Raw genomic sequence first — 17,248 nt, 5'->3', positions numbered from 1 at the left:
GCATACTCGTTTTCCTGGCACTAGAGTGCCCTGAGGGTGCCCCCACCCTCAGGGACCCCCTCCCGCCCGGCTCTGGAAAGGGGAAAAGGGTTAAAACTTACCTTTTTCCAGCGCTGGGCGGGGAGCTCTCCTCCTCCTCTCCGCCTCCGTTCCTCCCCGTCGGCTGAATGCGCACGCGCGGCAAGAGCTGCGCGCGCATTCAGCAGGTCGCATAGGAAAGCATTTACAATGCTTTCCTATGGACGCTTGCGTGCTCTCACTGTGATTTTCACAGTGAGAATCACGCAAGCGCCTCTAGCGGCTGTCAGTGAGACAGCCACTAGAGGAAATAGGGGAAGGCTTAACTAATTGATAAACATAGCAGTTTCTCTGAAACTGCTATGTTTATAAAACAATTAGTTAACCCTAGCTGGACCTGGCACCCAGACCACTTCATTAAGCTGAAGTGGTCTGGGTGCCTAGAGTGGTCCTTTAAGCTGAAGTGGTCTGGGTGCCTATAGTGGTCCTTTAAGTTTTATTTTATAAAAATAAAAAAATAAAAACACCTCATTCTACATATTTTTCCTTTGTTTGAATGTATGCTGTTCCTGACAGATTTATAAATGTATCTGCACACATTGTTGCTATTTCTGTAATACTCCAATGTGGAATGAGATGAATAAAGAATTTAAAAAAAAAAAGAAAAATGTGCAGGACACTTGTTTTATTTTTATATCAAACGCTGGTGATGTTATTCTTGGACTTCAGATGCTAAATAGCCAATTTTCTGTGGTAAGTATATATATATATATATATATATATGCTTTGAATATTTCTTGTACTCTATTTTTACTTAGCTGTATTTCTATACTGGTGAACACACTGTTTCAATAAATAATAATATCTCGCAATACATGCAGACAGACATTACAATATGGACTCAAGGAAGTGCATGTGTCGTTACTGCACGCACGTACCACTCGCTTCCTGTTCCCGACTTCGAACTACATCTCCCGTGATCCTTTTCGCCGCGCCGGCGCAGTTCGCTTGCTGATTATGGCTACGGTGCTGTCCAGAGCGCTGAAGCTGCCAGGTGAGAAAGAGCTGAAATAACGGGACGTTCGATGGTATCCGGGTCTATAGAATGTGATGTTCGAATGCCCGGGCTGAGCAGTATATATAACCCTGCAGGTGCTAAGAGGCTTGGCCTTGGGGCACCCAGAGTCACTTTATAAGGAATTCGAGTATAGATTACTCTGTGTAGGCGTAGTTGTAAAGGATGTCCAATTCTATAACGTTTTTATTATATTAAATGCAGAAGCAGTTGTTAATTACTGTGGTATTTCTATTTAAATATTATTTTTTTTATTATTTCTACGACTGCTGTTAGCTGTGGACATCAAACTGGCATGTTTTCTATATGTCACTTGCAAGTAAAACATTTGCCCTATATAATGTGTTATTGTGCACTGACCGATTGGCTGCTTGCCATCATTGGAAGAAAATATGTTTGCTGGGGAGAATGCGTCTCATTGTCATTTTTCTTTCAATGATTAGCTACCAATTATTATTATTATTTTTAGAGTGCCGACAAATACCGTAGTGCTGTACAATAGGTGGACTAACAGACATGTATTTGCAACAAGACGCGTTGGACGCACAGGAACATAGGGTGTTGAGGGCCCTGCTCAAACGAGCATTCTATAGGGAGCTAATGGGTTAGTAATGTACGTACCCCTTTCCGTATGCCCTTAAAACCATAAAAAAACATGTGTCAGTCACATATTTCAGCTGCTCCATATAGGTTTCATGGAAAAGTACAGCAAGTTGTATGTTTTATAGCTTGTCTTCCTCTTCCTGGTGGAAAACGGTGGTAGGGGGTGGAGTTTAAGATTCGGCGCAAACACCACGCTTATTGCGTAGGTTATGGTGGGAGGAGGTACATTTTTCATGTATCAAAGGGACACAGTAAGCTCCATAACCACTACATCCTGTGTAAGCTCCATAACCACTACATCCTGCGTAAGCTCCATAACCACTACATCATGCGTAAGCTCCATAACCACTACATCCTGCGTAAGCTCCATAACCACTACATCCTGCGTAAGCTCCATAACCACTACATCCTGCGTAAGCTCCATAACCACTACATCCTGCTGTTGGAGCCACCATGGCTCTGGTGCTCTGTAACAGTTTGACATAAACTAGGCTAAGGTTTCTTCAATTCCCATCGCAAGGCCCTTAGTTCAGCATAATTTTAACAGACACTGCCAATAGATGTCAAGTAAGGAGCTGGCTTCTGCTCATCTGGGAGACTCTCAATTTGTGTAATTTCTCTCAAAAAGTTTTCACATAAGACCAATAAAAGGAAGCAGGGGCATGCTGGCATGTTTACTAGTACAGGAGTGTTCCACTCCTTGCTTGGCCTCTACTGATTGAGTATGCTAGAACCAGCATGAACTGATCAAGCCCTGCTTTAACCCCTTAAGGACCAAACTTCTGGAATAAAAGGGAATCATGACATGTCACACATGTCATGTGTCCTTAAGGGGTTAAAGCAGCTCTCTAAGATTGTTTGTTTTTATTATATGAAAATAACATTCTTTAGCCATAATATTTGACCTGACTTTTTTTTTATTTTTATTTATTTAAACGTACTTTGTTGTACTGTACTATTTTTATCAATATCCTCAACTCGTGCATTGTGGAAAAAAAAGGGGATTTCTTAAGCCCTGAATGCAAATGAATATCCTGACTGGCTCACAGTTGACCCTTAGAAGGAAGGATTATAATCTTGTAGTATATAATTGTATTATTTACCTTAAAGCAATGCTGTCTCTTCCATGGTCTTTGTATTTGTTTTGCAAAGATCCCACAAAGGTTACACCTTCTCTTACATGGTGGTGGCCAAGGGAAAGGGTCAGGTGATATGAACATCTTTCTCATGGCACAGTTAACTTATTTAGCTTGGTCTTCAGCTCTTGGATACTTTAGCACAGGGCTTGACAAATTTGCTTTGAATCTAGGAGCCAGCAAAAAAAGTTAGGAGCCAGGTTTTTCAATGTCAAAAATACAATTCTTAAAGGGACACTATAGTCACCAGAACCACTACAGCTTAATGTAGTTGTTCTTGTGTCTATAACCTGCCTGTCCCTCCACACTTTTTAATGTAAACCCTGCCTTTTACACTTTTAGTGAAAGTCACTCAGACGGCCTCTAGAGTGCTCCCTGGGTCAGTGTTGCACACTACGCGGCACCTACGTTTAGCATCTCCACGCTCTGCATGGAGGCGTTGAATGTTTTCCATAGAGATGCATTCATTCAATTTATGAGGAGATGCTGACTGGCGCAGAATGGCGTTTTGCCACACATGCGTAATAGCCTCCTAATGCTTTTCTATGGGATTGGCTGAGATCATCAAGATTGATGATCGTAGTTATGGAGACAGGGCCAGCTTCGGCAAGACCAGCACAGCGTGGGGGGAAAAAGGTGAGTAAAAACCCCTTACACTTGTGATTGAATGGGGACCCGTCATTTAAGCACACACTCACTCACAGACAAACACACTGACACTCACTCACAGACACACACACATTCACTGACACCCACACTCACTCACTCACTGAAACACACACACTCACATTCACTGTCACTGCAATGACAACACACATTAAGGTGACCACCCAGCCTCCCTACCTGGAGCTTTCCTTGAGGTCCAATGGGTGTTTTCAGTCATCTCCCTGCTCCATAGAACGCTGTTTAGTGATGCTGGGGCCGGAATTACGTCATATTCCGGCATCAATGGAGGACGCGCGAGGGAGCATAGCAGGAAGGGAGGTTACAGCTCCCTTGTGCGCCTGGCCGTCTGTCTCAATACTCCAGGAGCGTCCAGCCCAGTTGAACACCCCACACTCTCTATCAGATGGCTGGCTGACCGACCGCAAATGCTCTCCCTTAAGCCAGCTTACCACCTCGGGCTGAATGGGCCAACAAATTGGCTGAATGGACCTAAACGATTTGTTAAGCCGTGCTTCGCATCTAGAAGCTGTTGTGCCCTGGTGTACTCACGTATAAATGAGAAAATGAGGCCTATGTAAAATCCTATGAGACTATGGGATCTTTAATTTATGATCCCGTACATGTGTAATAAGATGCCTGTATTTATTATGCTGATAGAAAATGGCAACATTTGGTGTCAGAAGCTGTTTGAAGCTCTGCCACATTTTCCCAGTTTCTACTTTATCTTATACAGTGCTACTTGAAATTCTTTTTTTTTTTCATTTTTACGACAGAGGATTTTTTATAGAATTGAATTATTTTAAAATACAATTGTAATCAAATGTTTTAAGTTCCCAATTCCTGAATTCCTGCTTCCTAAGGAACACTGCACCCTCAAAAGCAATTTAAAGCAACTTAGTAAATCTGTTTTCGACGCTGAGTTCCCTTGGTGCTGACTTTCTTAAGGTGTTAACTGGTTTCGAACAGTTGTTGTTCAAGGCAACAATTTTCTATTCACTATGACAGCCGAGTAGAGTAGAAGAGAGGCAGTGTGGATGGGCTCCAGAGTCTCCAATTTTGATGTTAAAGCGAAAACGGTTTAACTCAAGTTGTTTCCTCGAAGGAGAAATTTTCACTCCGTTTCGTGAATGGAGAGCTACTGATAGGTCGAGAGCTCACCAGGAATATAGTTATCCTCTCGGACACCACAAGGTGAGGACAAACATGTGACACAGAGCTGATATGAACAGGATCGAAGACTTTGGGGTTAAACCGTTGTTAACAGTTTAACCCCTTCTGGTTAGTCAGGACCCATCTTACCATAATAACTGCATTCTGATGATGTTTTTATGGTTCCTAGAGTGTCATTTTATTTACCATTTACAACATATTGGACAATATTAAATAAATATTAAAATATTACTGTTATTGCACACATCTGTGCTTTGTGTCACTGACCATTTGATACTTGGACGGAAAGTAACTAGTTTATCTGCTTTTTGGAGAAAGATGTCTGAGATCAAAGTGGTCAAACCAGTATTTTCTAAGCAGCTGCCTAAGGCAAAACATGCATAATATTTGTCACTGTCTGCCAGGTACTACTAGTTGGCTGTGAAACTGCTTGTCAGACTGCAGGCAGGATTAACTTGGGGCACGTAAACTGATATACTCGCTGCCCTTAAAAAGAAAATCTCTCCATTATACGTTCATTCTTTTTGATGTCAAGGTAGAAAATGGTCAGAAGTCGTCTTTGGACATTTTGGATCAAAACTAATGGTGAGATTAAAATATTTTTCCATTAATATTAAGCCACTGAAAGAAGATTTGCAGAAGTATCAATTGACTTGTTTGCAGCGTAGCTTGCTAGAGATTGTGGCCATTTCTTTACTAAGGATTTTTTTCGTTAACAGATATTAAGTTATGGCAACAGGGAATCTTTTCTGACTAGTGGATACCGAAATGCTGGGTGTGCAGCTTTTCAGAAAAAAAAATACAACTATTTAGTTACAATGGACTATTATTGGACATCAGTGGAAAAAAAGGCTGCCTTTGGCAACATAATGAAACGTATTTTATTTCCACTATATTAGTTAGATTATTTCTCTCTTCTCGGCCTGAAGATTCTCATAAGAAGCGTCTGTGATCTGCACAGCTTTCCATGCACACTTCTCGATGAGCTGTAATACAACTCATTGTGTAGTAAAAGCAGGTACGTTCTAGCCATGCTCAGTGGAGCTAACAGCTGGAGAGGTTTTCTACAAAAGTCCCTCTTTCTGTTTGTTCCGTTAAATGCATGCCTTGTGGGCCATCAATATAGTCTTTAACCCCTTAAGGACACATGACGTGTGACATGTCATGATTCCCTTTTATTTCAGAAGTTTGGTCCTTAAGGGGTTAAAGACTTATTAGCATTAGATTAGTTATCAGCTCTGTGCAGTTTTGCTTTCACTAAACAAATGGTGCATCCTATTTTGAGGTGGGGGTTTTCTGGTGGAATTATGATGTCCCCCGGACTTAAAGGACCACTCTAGGCACCCAGACCACTTCAGCTTAATGAAGTGGTCTGGGTGCCAGGTCCAGCTAGGGTTAACTAATTGTTTTATAAACATAGCAGTTTCAGAGAAACTGCTATGTTTATCAATTAGTTAAGCCTTCCCCTTTTTCCTCTAGTGGCTGTCTCACTGACAGCCACTAGAGGCGCTTGCGTGATTCTCACTGTGAAAATCACAGTGAGAGCACGCAAGCGTCCATAGGAAAGCATTATGAATGCTTTCCTATGTGACCGGCTGAATGCGCGCGCAGCTCTTGCCGCGCATGCGCATTCAGCCGACGGGGAGGAGAAGAGGCGGATCGGAGGAGGAGAGCAGGAGGAGAGCTCTCCGCCCAGCGCTGGAAAAAGGTAAGATTTAACCCCTTTCCCCTTTCCAGATCCGGGCGGGAGGGGGTCCCTGAGGGTGGGGGCACCCTTAGGGCACTCTAGTGCCAGGAAAACGAGTATGCTTTCCTGGCACTAGAGTGGTCCTTTAAGAGTTATAGTCAAGTTAAAATTTATGTCGGTGGAAGGGTACATAATGATCTGAACCGACAACAACATTTCAGAAAGCTGAAAGAAAGGCACGTTTATTGCAGAACTGTTCTAATCAAGTAAGACAGCATAAACCAGTATTGTTCAGCAAGATCACATGTGACTGGAAACATGAGTAAAGTTCACTTTTCAGGTGTATGTTATCACGGATCAAGATGCAAAGCGTCGTGTCAGTATGGCTCTTTGACCACACCACAAGTATGCATCATTAGATTTTTTTAACAGTTTCCTCATCTTGTATCGACATTAGTGGATGCAGGCTTACAGCTACAGCAATTTTTAAAAACTGGTGAGACTGACATAAGCAAAGAGCAAACATTGTTATGGTACTTAGAGTGCCCATTTAATAGGTAGACTGGGTGGCTCAGTGGTGACATGTTGCCAGGATCCTGTTCTAATGATGTGATACAAGTTTTGGATTCACTTTGGACCGTTTATGTCACTGCTTGACATGTACAAAGTGTAATGTAGGAAAATTAACATTACAGATGAAAATAGAAGAGTGAACAAATTGTATAGGGCGCAAATCAAAAGGGTGCATTAGGGTAAAACACACAGGAGTTATATGATGACAGAATAATAACAAAACACTGGAGAAAGAAGAAGCAAAAACACCCAAATCTTACAGATCTAGGAAGGCACAGAGAACCATAAGCGAGCTAGTGTAAAGGTTTTGAAGAAGAGCATTTGGACGAAAGTTAAATAATTTAGGGAATGTTTTTGTAGCAAGTGTGCAGGAATGTTGATACCAGTTTCCCTGATTTACTGCTTTACAGGGAAAAAGTCCCATGATCCCCGAGAATATGACCCCCTCACACAGGCCGACAGTGACGAAAGTGAAGATGATCTTGTCATCAACATCCAGCAGAATGGAGTCCAGAACGGGAAAAGCAATCGTGCATCATCTCATGACCCAGACTCTGATGCTGAAGGAGTCTCTAAGAGAGTTCAGCAGAGACCAGTGGACAGTAAACTTGATGGATTGTCTACACCAAGTGGACTAGATCCAGAGCTTAAGGCAACTAACTCTGTTTTGTCATATGTGCGAACAACAGTGTTCATTCTCACAGTGGTTATTTGTATGATCATGGTACTTGTCTGTGCATTTCTCATCCCTTGTCCTTTCAGCGGCCAGCATAATTTTTGGACACTTAATGTGGGAGAGGAAACAGGTAAGGATGCATTACAATGTATAACCATAAACACTGTTGGGAAAGTTGTAACATTCATAACTTAAAGGGACACTCCACTGTCCAAATACAAAATAAAAAAAAATATCACTATTTAGTAAATATGCCCCAAATGAAAACTTGCATGCATTTAATTATGCATTTTTTCATTGGGAATATATCTAAAATCAGTTTGCAAAACCTGCAGTTCTCTTGCCTGCAGCCTTTGCAACCACTCCCCTTCTAACCCTGCCCAGACTTTCTGTGACGGTCCACTCACAGATTTTAAAATTCTTTGTAAATCAGGCGCTCTGGGGAATTGCTGACTATTGAGTTTAGCTGCATTGAGCTAACAAAACCAGGAAGTAACATTACCTGTTGTCTGCTTGAAAGCCAAAATGGTGTAACCAGGTTAATTTATAAAAGTGTTAATTTCTATTGCAATCTGAACTTTTTGCAAAATGAAAAAAAGAGGACACACTCTTCACTGATAAAGCTTTTCAGCAAGCTAAAGTTGTTTATAGGTCTGTAGTAACCCTTTAATCGGATAAAATGAATTGCAGTATCTGGCAAAGGTTTAAAGGTTTACTCTGAGGATCATAACTATTACAGCCTGTTATAGTGATTATGGTGCCAGGAGTAATGTTTTGCAGCGTTTTCCACTTACCTAGGTTCCATTGAGCCTCCATTCTGCTTCCATTCATTGATTGGTAGTGTCAGCTGGACACTTTCAGTCAGTGAATTAGTGACACTGCATAGAATATGCACAGAATTAAAGGAACACTATAGGGTCAGAAACACAAACATGTATTCCTGACCCTATAGAGTTAAAACTACTATTTATCCCCCCTGCCCCCCCGTGCACCTCTTAAATAGGGTGAAAACTTACCTTATTTCCAGCACTGGTTTGGCTCTGCCACTGATTCCAGCACTGGTTTGGCTCTGCCACCAGAAAAACTACAATAAGCTGAAGTTGTTCTGATGACTATAGTGTCCCTTTAGCATTAGCCTGCCTAGAAATCATATTATGAGCTGGATAATAATAGGTGGCAGAGATAAAGTTACACCTGCGGCAGCATCAGCAAGGATCTATGCTTGTGCGTAGAAATGCATGGTCCTTGCAACATGACTACTTCAAAACACTACTTCAACATCCAATTTATCACTTACATTTTGTGTTGTCAATGATATAAATAATGTGTAGAGGAGAAGTCAAGATAACATTTATTTTGTTAGGAACTTATGTAATATTATTGTAATATTCTGTTAAAGTCACAAGGTAAAATCTTAGTGAACATCAAGAAAAGAGAAGTTTAAGGTTTGAGTGTTTGGTTCACAGAATATGGCATGTTCTGGATTGGGTTTGTAAATAAATTGGTGGCTGAACGAATATAAAAATGGGAAAAAGAAAGCTTAGTAGTTATAATTTTTATGAAATGTATACTCAGTTTAATATGGTTATATAAAATAACACATTGTACTAAATATATAGGATTCATTTCACTACAGAAACCAGAAAAAGACGATGCAGACGATATAACATATCTGAAGCATAAATGTTTCTTTTGAAAAAACAATGATCGGTTTGGGTTTTACATTCTGAAATCAAAGCTCTACTTTTTTGGCCTTGCCCACAGGTGTCCTTTCTCCACTTGAGCTGTTTGATGTGAACAAGGATGGTGTTCCAGACATCTTAATGTCTTTTTTATCATCTGAAACCAACGTAACTATAGGTAAACAATTGCCTTTAACAAGATGATTTTGCTATTTTGACACCTGTTATTACAAGAGTTACCTACATGCAGTTATTTTATGGAAAAAGATAGGTCCATGAAGATACACAGTTACTCCACCCTGATTTAATTTGATTATTCCTGTAATGACTCTTTAACTTTCTCTTTTAACATTTTCTATCTTTTTTTCTATGATTGTAGACAAGTCGAGACGTCAGTTGTTAGTAGCAGCCATTTCAGGTATTAATAGCAGCATTCTATGGAATGCTCACCTGCCAGAGGATATTCGCAGCATTCAGTGTGGGAAATTGACTCTTGGACCAGAGCAGAACGACACATGTCTCTTAACGGGGACCTCCAAACTTCTTCAAGTGATCAGTGCTTCTACAGGTACCTGGCTTCGTCCATTTTTTTTACTGGTATTACATTCTCAGAATTGCCTTTGATTGTATTGTGAATCTACCTACATTTGCTCCTTATTTACTACTGTAACTCTGTACGTAATATCTTTCAGGAAATAAATTAGATGATGGTAAAATATAGTCCTCTTAGAATTAAAGGGAACCTGTAGGCACCCAGACCACCTTAGCTCATCTAAACGACGCTGGACGTCCTCACGCTTTGCATGAGGACTTCCAGCCTCGCCGGAATTCCCAAAGGAAAGCATTGAATAATGCTTTACTATGGGGAGATCCTAATGCAAGCGAGGCCATTGCTGCGCATGCGCATTAGGTCTCCCCTGACGGCTGAGGTCGGCAGGGGAGGAGCGTGGGTGGAGCCGACCCAGCGCTGAGGAACATCGGGGCTGGATTCAGGTAAGTGTCTGAAGGGGCTTTAACCCCTTCAGCGACGTGGGATTCTACAGTGCCAGGAAAACGGGTTTCTTTTCCTGGCACTAGAGAATCCCTTTAACTTTGGGTGAAATCCCACTGATCTCCAAGTTTACCATGCTTAACAAAACTGCTGTAGAAAGAGGCATACTTATTATAAAGAAAATTTAGTATACAGCTGGCATTAAATTTGCTACACAATCCATGCTTTATGGTAAGGTCTAGACAGGCTTTTTTCTGTACAGAGCACTGAGTTTGGGATAGAGCTTGGAGAATAGTTATTTTTTTTTTTTGCCAATTTCTTTTTTATTCAGGTAATGACCAAGGTTAAAGCAAATATTTTTCACAAGCTAAAAGTAGATAACTAACTTGTCACATTATTGTGTTGCATCTATGACAGGAGTTACATAGATTGCATTGCAGCTATGTGATGTAATGAAATAGAACAATACCTCCTTTTATAAATTGAAAGAAATTTAAGCATTTACGCATTTAACTAAAGATCAGCATAGCATATTAAAGGAGTGTAATAGCTGAGATGCAGAGTCAGATGACCACTGGAGTATGATTTGGCCTAGAAAATTAAATGAGGTTAACAACCAAAGCAAAGAAACGAAAAGGGTTACAGAGACAGCTGGTGAGTAGATGCATTCCACTTAGGCTCCCCTAAACATCAAATCACATGATTCCCAACTCTGGGAATCTGCTCCGCTGTACTGGAAAACCCTGCAAACCCAGTTGCCAACTGTTGGGCTACAATGTGCCCAATCGACCACAGGCAGCAACACGAGCCGGCACACAGTGCTCACTGATCCATCCACTTTCTGTGTGCAGATCAGTATTCTTTTTATTTTTTTTCAGAGCACCTGCCTTGCAAAGACTTCTCATTGAGCTGCATTGGGAAGTCTGTGAGTGGACAGACACAGAAAGTCTTTGCTGGGTAAGAAGGAGGGGAGGAGGGAGTTTTCACATGTTTCAGATAAGAAATCTGAGCTTATGAAAGCTGTTTTTAGATGTACCGCAGTGAATAAAAAAGTATAATGTATTCATTGGCAGTGTATTCACTAAACAGTGATTTACATTTTTTATTTGGTCAGTGGAGTGTCCTTTACATTGGGGATTAGTTAATTTAAGTTATTTGGGCTATGTTATACCATGAATACCATTGTAACTGTTTTTCCAGTATTTAACCTGTTAACGCCGTTAGGGCGTTCTATGCCATCCCCATTATAATGGGCTTTAAAGCCGTTACGGCGGAAAAGTAAGCCATAACAGCTTCGAGCCTCAGCTCCCAGCTCCTACTCACCTCCGCCGCGGTACGCTCCCCCCCCCCCCTCTGCAATTTAGGCCCCCGGGGGCCAAGTGATCGCTCTAAAAGAGCGATCACTTTGCAAGCATAGCTGCCTATGCAGCTGCCTGCAAGGGGACTGCCTAAACTGACAGGCAGTCCCCCTACTGGTCAGAAAAGATTAAAAACATTTTTTAATAAAGCAATCAGGTTTAAAAAAATAAAATATAATATAAATATTATATATATATTACATATATATATATATATATATAACCGATAATAAGTGTATTTTTATATTGATAGTTATATATATCAATATTAAAATACACCTATTATGGAGTTACATATATATATATATATATATATATATATATAACATATACATACAGTAATTGTATATATTATATATATATATATATATTTTAATAAAATAAATACATTAAATAAATACATTAATTAAAAAAAAATTAAATATGTATATGCAATTTAATTTTACAAGTATTTTAATATATATATATATTGTTATCAAAATAAGTTTGTGACTAAGTGGCTCCTAAAAAAGACTGGACATACCCCATTTGCAATACCTTGGGTTGTATTATTGCAAATGGTATGCCATCATGGGGGTGTTTCTCATTCCTGGGCTACCATACGGTCTCAAAGGCAACGTAACGAATCTGGCGAATTTCAATGTGAAAAAACTGAAAAATGTGCTATATTTGACCCTGTAACTTCCCAAAACACCATAAAACCTGTACATAGGGGTTATTGTTTTACACGTGAGACATCGCTGAATACAAATTTGTCTATTTTATTGCAGTAAAAGCAAACAGTATTATGACATTCACAGTTAGAATGTCATGCAGAACTAAAAAATAACAACATTTCTTAATTTCTCACATTTCTTTTACATTTTATTCATATTAAATTATGTTTTATAGCTAAATATTTGATGTCAAATGAAAGCCCTATTTCTCCTGAATAAAATTATATATAATAAGTGTGGGTGCACTTAATATGAAAGAGGTGAATTACGGTTAAACAGACACATAGTCAAATTCCAAGTTTTGTTTACGTTTTATTTTGATCAAAACGTGTACATTTGGCTCAGTCCTTAAGGGGTTAATGGGTTAAAGACAGCTAATTTTTAGCACATGCATACATCTGAGAACTCATCCTTTTACACAGCTTCAAATTTTGATAAGCTTAATTTACTTGTATGTAAGATTATGTCATCGGTGTACATGTGCATAGCTAACTCTTTGCAGACAGAAGGGCTATTAAAATATATAGAAAATAGAAAGGAGACAAGTATTGTTCCATGAGGAACTCCACATGTAACTTTGAGCGAGTCGGAGAAGCTGCCAGCAAATGAACATGTGTTAGGCCTGTCAGATGATAATAATAATGATTGAAAACCGTTTAGAACCTTATATCCAATACCTGAGTTTTTTTTAGTTTATTTAGTAAGATCGCGTGTTCTACTTCATCAAAGGCCTTGGCAAAATAAAGAAAAATATCTCTTGCTCCGTGCACACTTTTAGGAGACTATTTACTGTTGAGTGACTCAAACCAAAAGCCAAATTAAAATGAAGAATGTAATTTAGACTGTTACTAATATCTGCACTAGATAGGGATGCATTTGTTTTTCACAGCACTGAGGGGAAAGATAGACACTGAGGACTGACTTCTCTTGACACAGTAAGGGTTCAGACTGCATCCTGAAAAGTACTTAAACATAAGTCTATGGGAAACCTGCTATTCGGTAAATTCGGTAAAGAGATAAATACAGCTTCATCTTAAACAACAGAGAATCATATTTCATCCACACATTGTGCTAGCAAAATTGCTAGTAAATGTCTAGATATCTTTAAAATCCGGGGTTAAAAAAAGCCCTTTCCATCTGCTTTCAGTCAGTTCAGTCTTTGCTGATCTGCACATAGATGGCTGTACTCTGCATGCCTTTTATCAGGAAAACCCTGAATTCAGCCTAAGGGAAAACAATGGTAAGCAAGTCTGTGCTTCCCACATAGGGATATGAAGGAGAGGTGTGTCTTACACCAAGTGTAACACCCACTCAAAACACGATTGATGCACTCAGCACGAGACGGGGGAATGTAAATAGATTAAATTATGAGCATTTAATAGTGTTAAGGAAGAAACACTTAATTGGATAGCATGAGTCAAGTCAGATCGTTAGAAAACTGCAAACATATATTTGTCATGACAGGTTAACTTTAAGATATCCAGCCTTAACGGGATTCTGTAGTGCCAGGAATACAAAGCTGTATTCCTGGCACTAGCGATCCCTCTGCCTCCCCCCTCCCTCGCACCTCCTCCTACCCAGTAAATAAAGGGTTAATAACCCTTTATTTACTTGCCTTATCCCAGCGCCGATGTCCCCTAGCGCTGGTTCGTAGCTTCACCCCCTCGCCTGTCCCGCGACGAGCGGGGTCTAATGCCCATGAGCGGCAAATGCTGTGCGCACAACAGACTTCCCCATAGGAAACAATTGAATCAGTGCTTTCCTATGGGTAAAAATCTGACGCTGGAGGTCCTCATGTGCCAGATAACGGACAGAGGGCAGACTTCTCTGGAACTGCAATGTTTAACATCGCAGGACTAAGTGCAAAAGGGACACAGCACCCAGACCACCTCAATGAGCTGAAGTAGTCTGGGTGCCTACAGTGTCCCTTTAAAGGGTCACTATAGTCACCCAGATTATATAATTTCCATGAAGTGGTCTAGGTGCAGTGTCTCTGTCCTTTTTGCCCTTCAATGTAAATCATTGCATTTTTTTTTTTTAGAAACTGCAATATTTACATTGTAGGAATAAATCCACCTCTAGAGGGTGTTAGTATGACAGCCAAAACTCAGTCACATGATGAAGAAGCCCCCATAGGAAAACATTTGCTTCATGCTTTTCTATAGGTAAGTGCACATTAGGTCCTCAATGCTTCTCTATGAGGAGCATTGGATTGTACATTAGCATAGGAAGACATGGGAGGCGAGGAGGTGAACAGAGCTGAGGGAGCTTCCGCACAGGAAAAAGGTGAGTAAAGATTGTCATGAATAAAGTTTAAATTAAACTTGATATACTTTTTCTCTTTCACCTGTACATGTTTATGTGTGCTGTGGAGAGATGTGTAGAGATGCTTGACAGAGTAGAATATTAATTACATGAGTTGTCTGGTCAAATTAACAGGCTCCTTGTTTTGTCTTCTTTTAAGGAAAAACTTTGTGGACAATGAGTCCAAGTCATGTTTCTAGCGGAACCATGGCAGCACCTGCGGTTATACTGCCAGACCTGGATAATGATAACACCAATGACTTGCTGGTGCTCACCATAGGCGAGACCCAGGTAATACACTGTATACATTGTACATTATGTGAATAAAGTAACCAAAGGAGCAATGTTTTAATAAGGAAATTGTCCTCTAAGTAAACTAATTGTGTGATTAGTTATCTATTTATTTATATGTCATGCAGAGTATCTTATTACAATGAGTATCTCATAATCTGATGGCTAGATAGCTGGGGATGAATAAGAACATGTTCAGAAGAAGACACCTAGCCTTAAGTCAGTCTTCAAATTGCGTACATATTAAAGCCACAGTAACACAATTTACCTTGTTTAGCACTTATGCTATGAGTTGTACAGACCTTCTGAAACTGCAAATATTGTAAAGTACTGACTTGCACAGCAGCACTGGAAGCTACTGCACCTATATCATTGGGACACAGTTTATATTAAATATGTTCCAGAAGACCTGTAGCAAGCCTGACACATCATGCCTTATTGATTGAGATCTGAAGCTCTCTGTCTGAGTGTACGTCTTGGCTCGTTAACTCAAGCAATCAGCTGACACTCTCTCCATAGTCAGTAGAGGAGGCAGGGTGCAGTACCTAGCCGACCTCAAGGTGAGAAATCACACCAGTCTAAAACAATTTGGCTACTTACAATGGGCAACACGGGGAACTCTTTTGGAGTTTTCCTTTAAAAGTAACTTGACACTGCAAGCCTGTAGGATCTATGTAACACTCACCAGGGGTGAATTACTACTTGTCAGGGCAAAGCGTTCACTTGCTAATAGCAAGTGAGAAGTGGAAATTTTAAACCCAGCCAACATTAAAAATACATTTATTTATTTTTTAATATAGAGTGTTCCTTTAAAATTATTATTTCAGATCTTTAGAAAGCCTAATATGTGTAAGGTCTTACATAATCTGTCAAAATATAAAGTTAGTGTATGTAATTTACCCCAGACTCCTGCTAAGAAACTGAAAAGAACAAAAGAAAATTGCATCTCCCTTCCGCCTAAAATCAAATCTTTCCAATCTGAAGTAGTCTTAATTCAGTCAAGTTATGGAAACGTGGATGTAGATAATATTTATGACTTCTTCGAGATTCTCTTTCATGTATACAGTTTTTCTTCTGAGATGTCTTTGAAGTCTGTAATACATTGGGAATCTTAGTGTTACTTGCCTTCTTTTTAGTTTTCTGTGTTCTACTGTAAGGTCTCCTGGGTGGATACGCATATGTAGACTTATGTGTTGTGCTTTGGGTACAGAATGGAGAATTTATATATATATATATATATATATATAGACAAAAAATGGATAAGCAAGGCACTCCTCCTGAATTTCTCTAAGCAAAAATCAAAACTGCCTAGGTGCAATCCCGCGTACCAATATATATAATTATAAATAAAGGGAGCACACTAGGACTTTTCAATAGTGGAAAAAATGGTCTTTACTGTATTAAATCATAATACCAAATCTGTGTACAAAAAAATCGACGTTTCGACCCTCCAGGGGTCTTTATCTTGTGATCTTGATAAAGACCCCTGGAGGGTCGAAACGTCGATTTTTTTGTACACAGATTTGGTATTATGATTTAATACAGTAAAGACCATTTTTTCCACTATTGAAAAGTCCTAGTGTGCTCCCTTTATTTATAATTATATATATATATATATATATATATATATATATTAGGCAGTGCAAGAATTACTTCAAAAGTGCTGTAATCTCTATCAGGGACTATGTGGAAAAAAAGTAACATGCTGTTCTATTTTTTTTTTATAACCTACTGTCAGCCAGACCTTGGTTTCCTTCTTGTGTCTGGACGCACGGGCAAACCATTGGGTGTAATGGTAAAATATGGCATCATGGGATACGGCAGACTTTTGGGACCACAAGCCCACTACACTAGCCAGGGAGCCATTTACATTCTTTTTGGACTGGGTAAGAGATTGCATTAATCCACGCAATACCATTAATAATATTTAGTAATTGTGGAAATACTATAAATCTTTTATGCGTATTAATTAGTAGGTTGTAAACTGTCCGTAAATTTTTGTTTCTTGGTTAATTATATTGTGAAGGGACACATCTGCTTTAATACTGCAAATAATTTGTTTTTCTTCCAACAATGGCAACCTAATTAGAAATAAAACCCTCAACCTACTTTGATTCAAGTTTGCTGTTACATTTGGGTATATTTGCTAGACATTCAGTTCCCAAGGACATAGATTGACCCAGGTAATTCCCCTCCTCTTCCTACAGAGGAAGCCTCTAGTGCAGTTCAAACCTTCCCCATGATTTCTTTATGATTTACATGATTTTTCATGTTTTTGCTCTGGGTAGTTAAAGGGACACTA

At 39.6% G+C, this 17,248-nt stretch overlaps 1 protein-coding gene across 2 annotated transcripts in view; it reads left to right on the top strand.

Annotated features, from left to right (window-relative positions):
• Window positions 1-1,000: 1,000 nt before the first annotated feature.
• The window catches only part of FAM234B (family with sequence similarity 234 member B), a 34,443-nt gene continuing 18,195 nt past the window's right edge, over window positions 1,001-17,248 (top strand). The window contains exons 1-6 of one of the 2 annotated variants that reach the window (XM_063426357.1): window positions 1,001-1,072; window positions 7,339-7,734; window positions 9,369-9,464; window positions 9,666-9,854; window positions 14,816-14,946; window positions 16,685-16,832. In XM_063426357.1, coding sequence (XP_063282427.1) covers window positions 1,036-1,072; window positions 7,339-7,734; window positions 9,369-9,464; window positions 9,666-9,854; window positions 14,816-14,946; window positions 16,685-16,832 — 997 coding nt within the window. In that variant the 5' untranslated portion in view covers window positions 1,001-1,035. Of the gene's footprint in view, window positions 1,073-5,197; window positions 5,254-7,338; window positions 7,735-9,368; window positions 9,465-9,665; window positions 9,855-14,815; window positions 14,947-16,684; window positions 16,833-17,248 lie in introns of those variants that run through there. The other variant, XM_063426356.1, reaches the window with a different exon arrangement.

The sequence above is a fragment of the Pelobates fuscus genome, chromosome 7 (assembly GCF_036172605.1).
Source record: "Pelobates fuscus isolate aPelFus1 chromosome 7, aPelFus1.pri, whole genome shotgun sequence".
Lineage (NCBI taxonomy): Eukaryota > Metazoa > Chordata > Amphibia > Anura > Pelobatidae > Pelobates > Pelobates fuscus.
The sequence above is the reverse complement of the archived record's forward strand: the minus strand, read 5'-3'. Positions and strand labels throughout refer to the sequence as shown.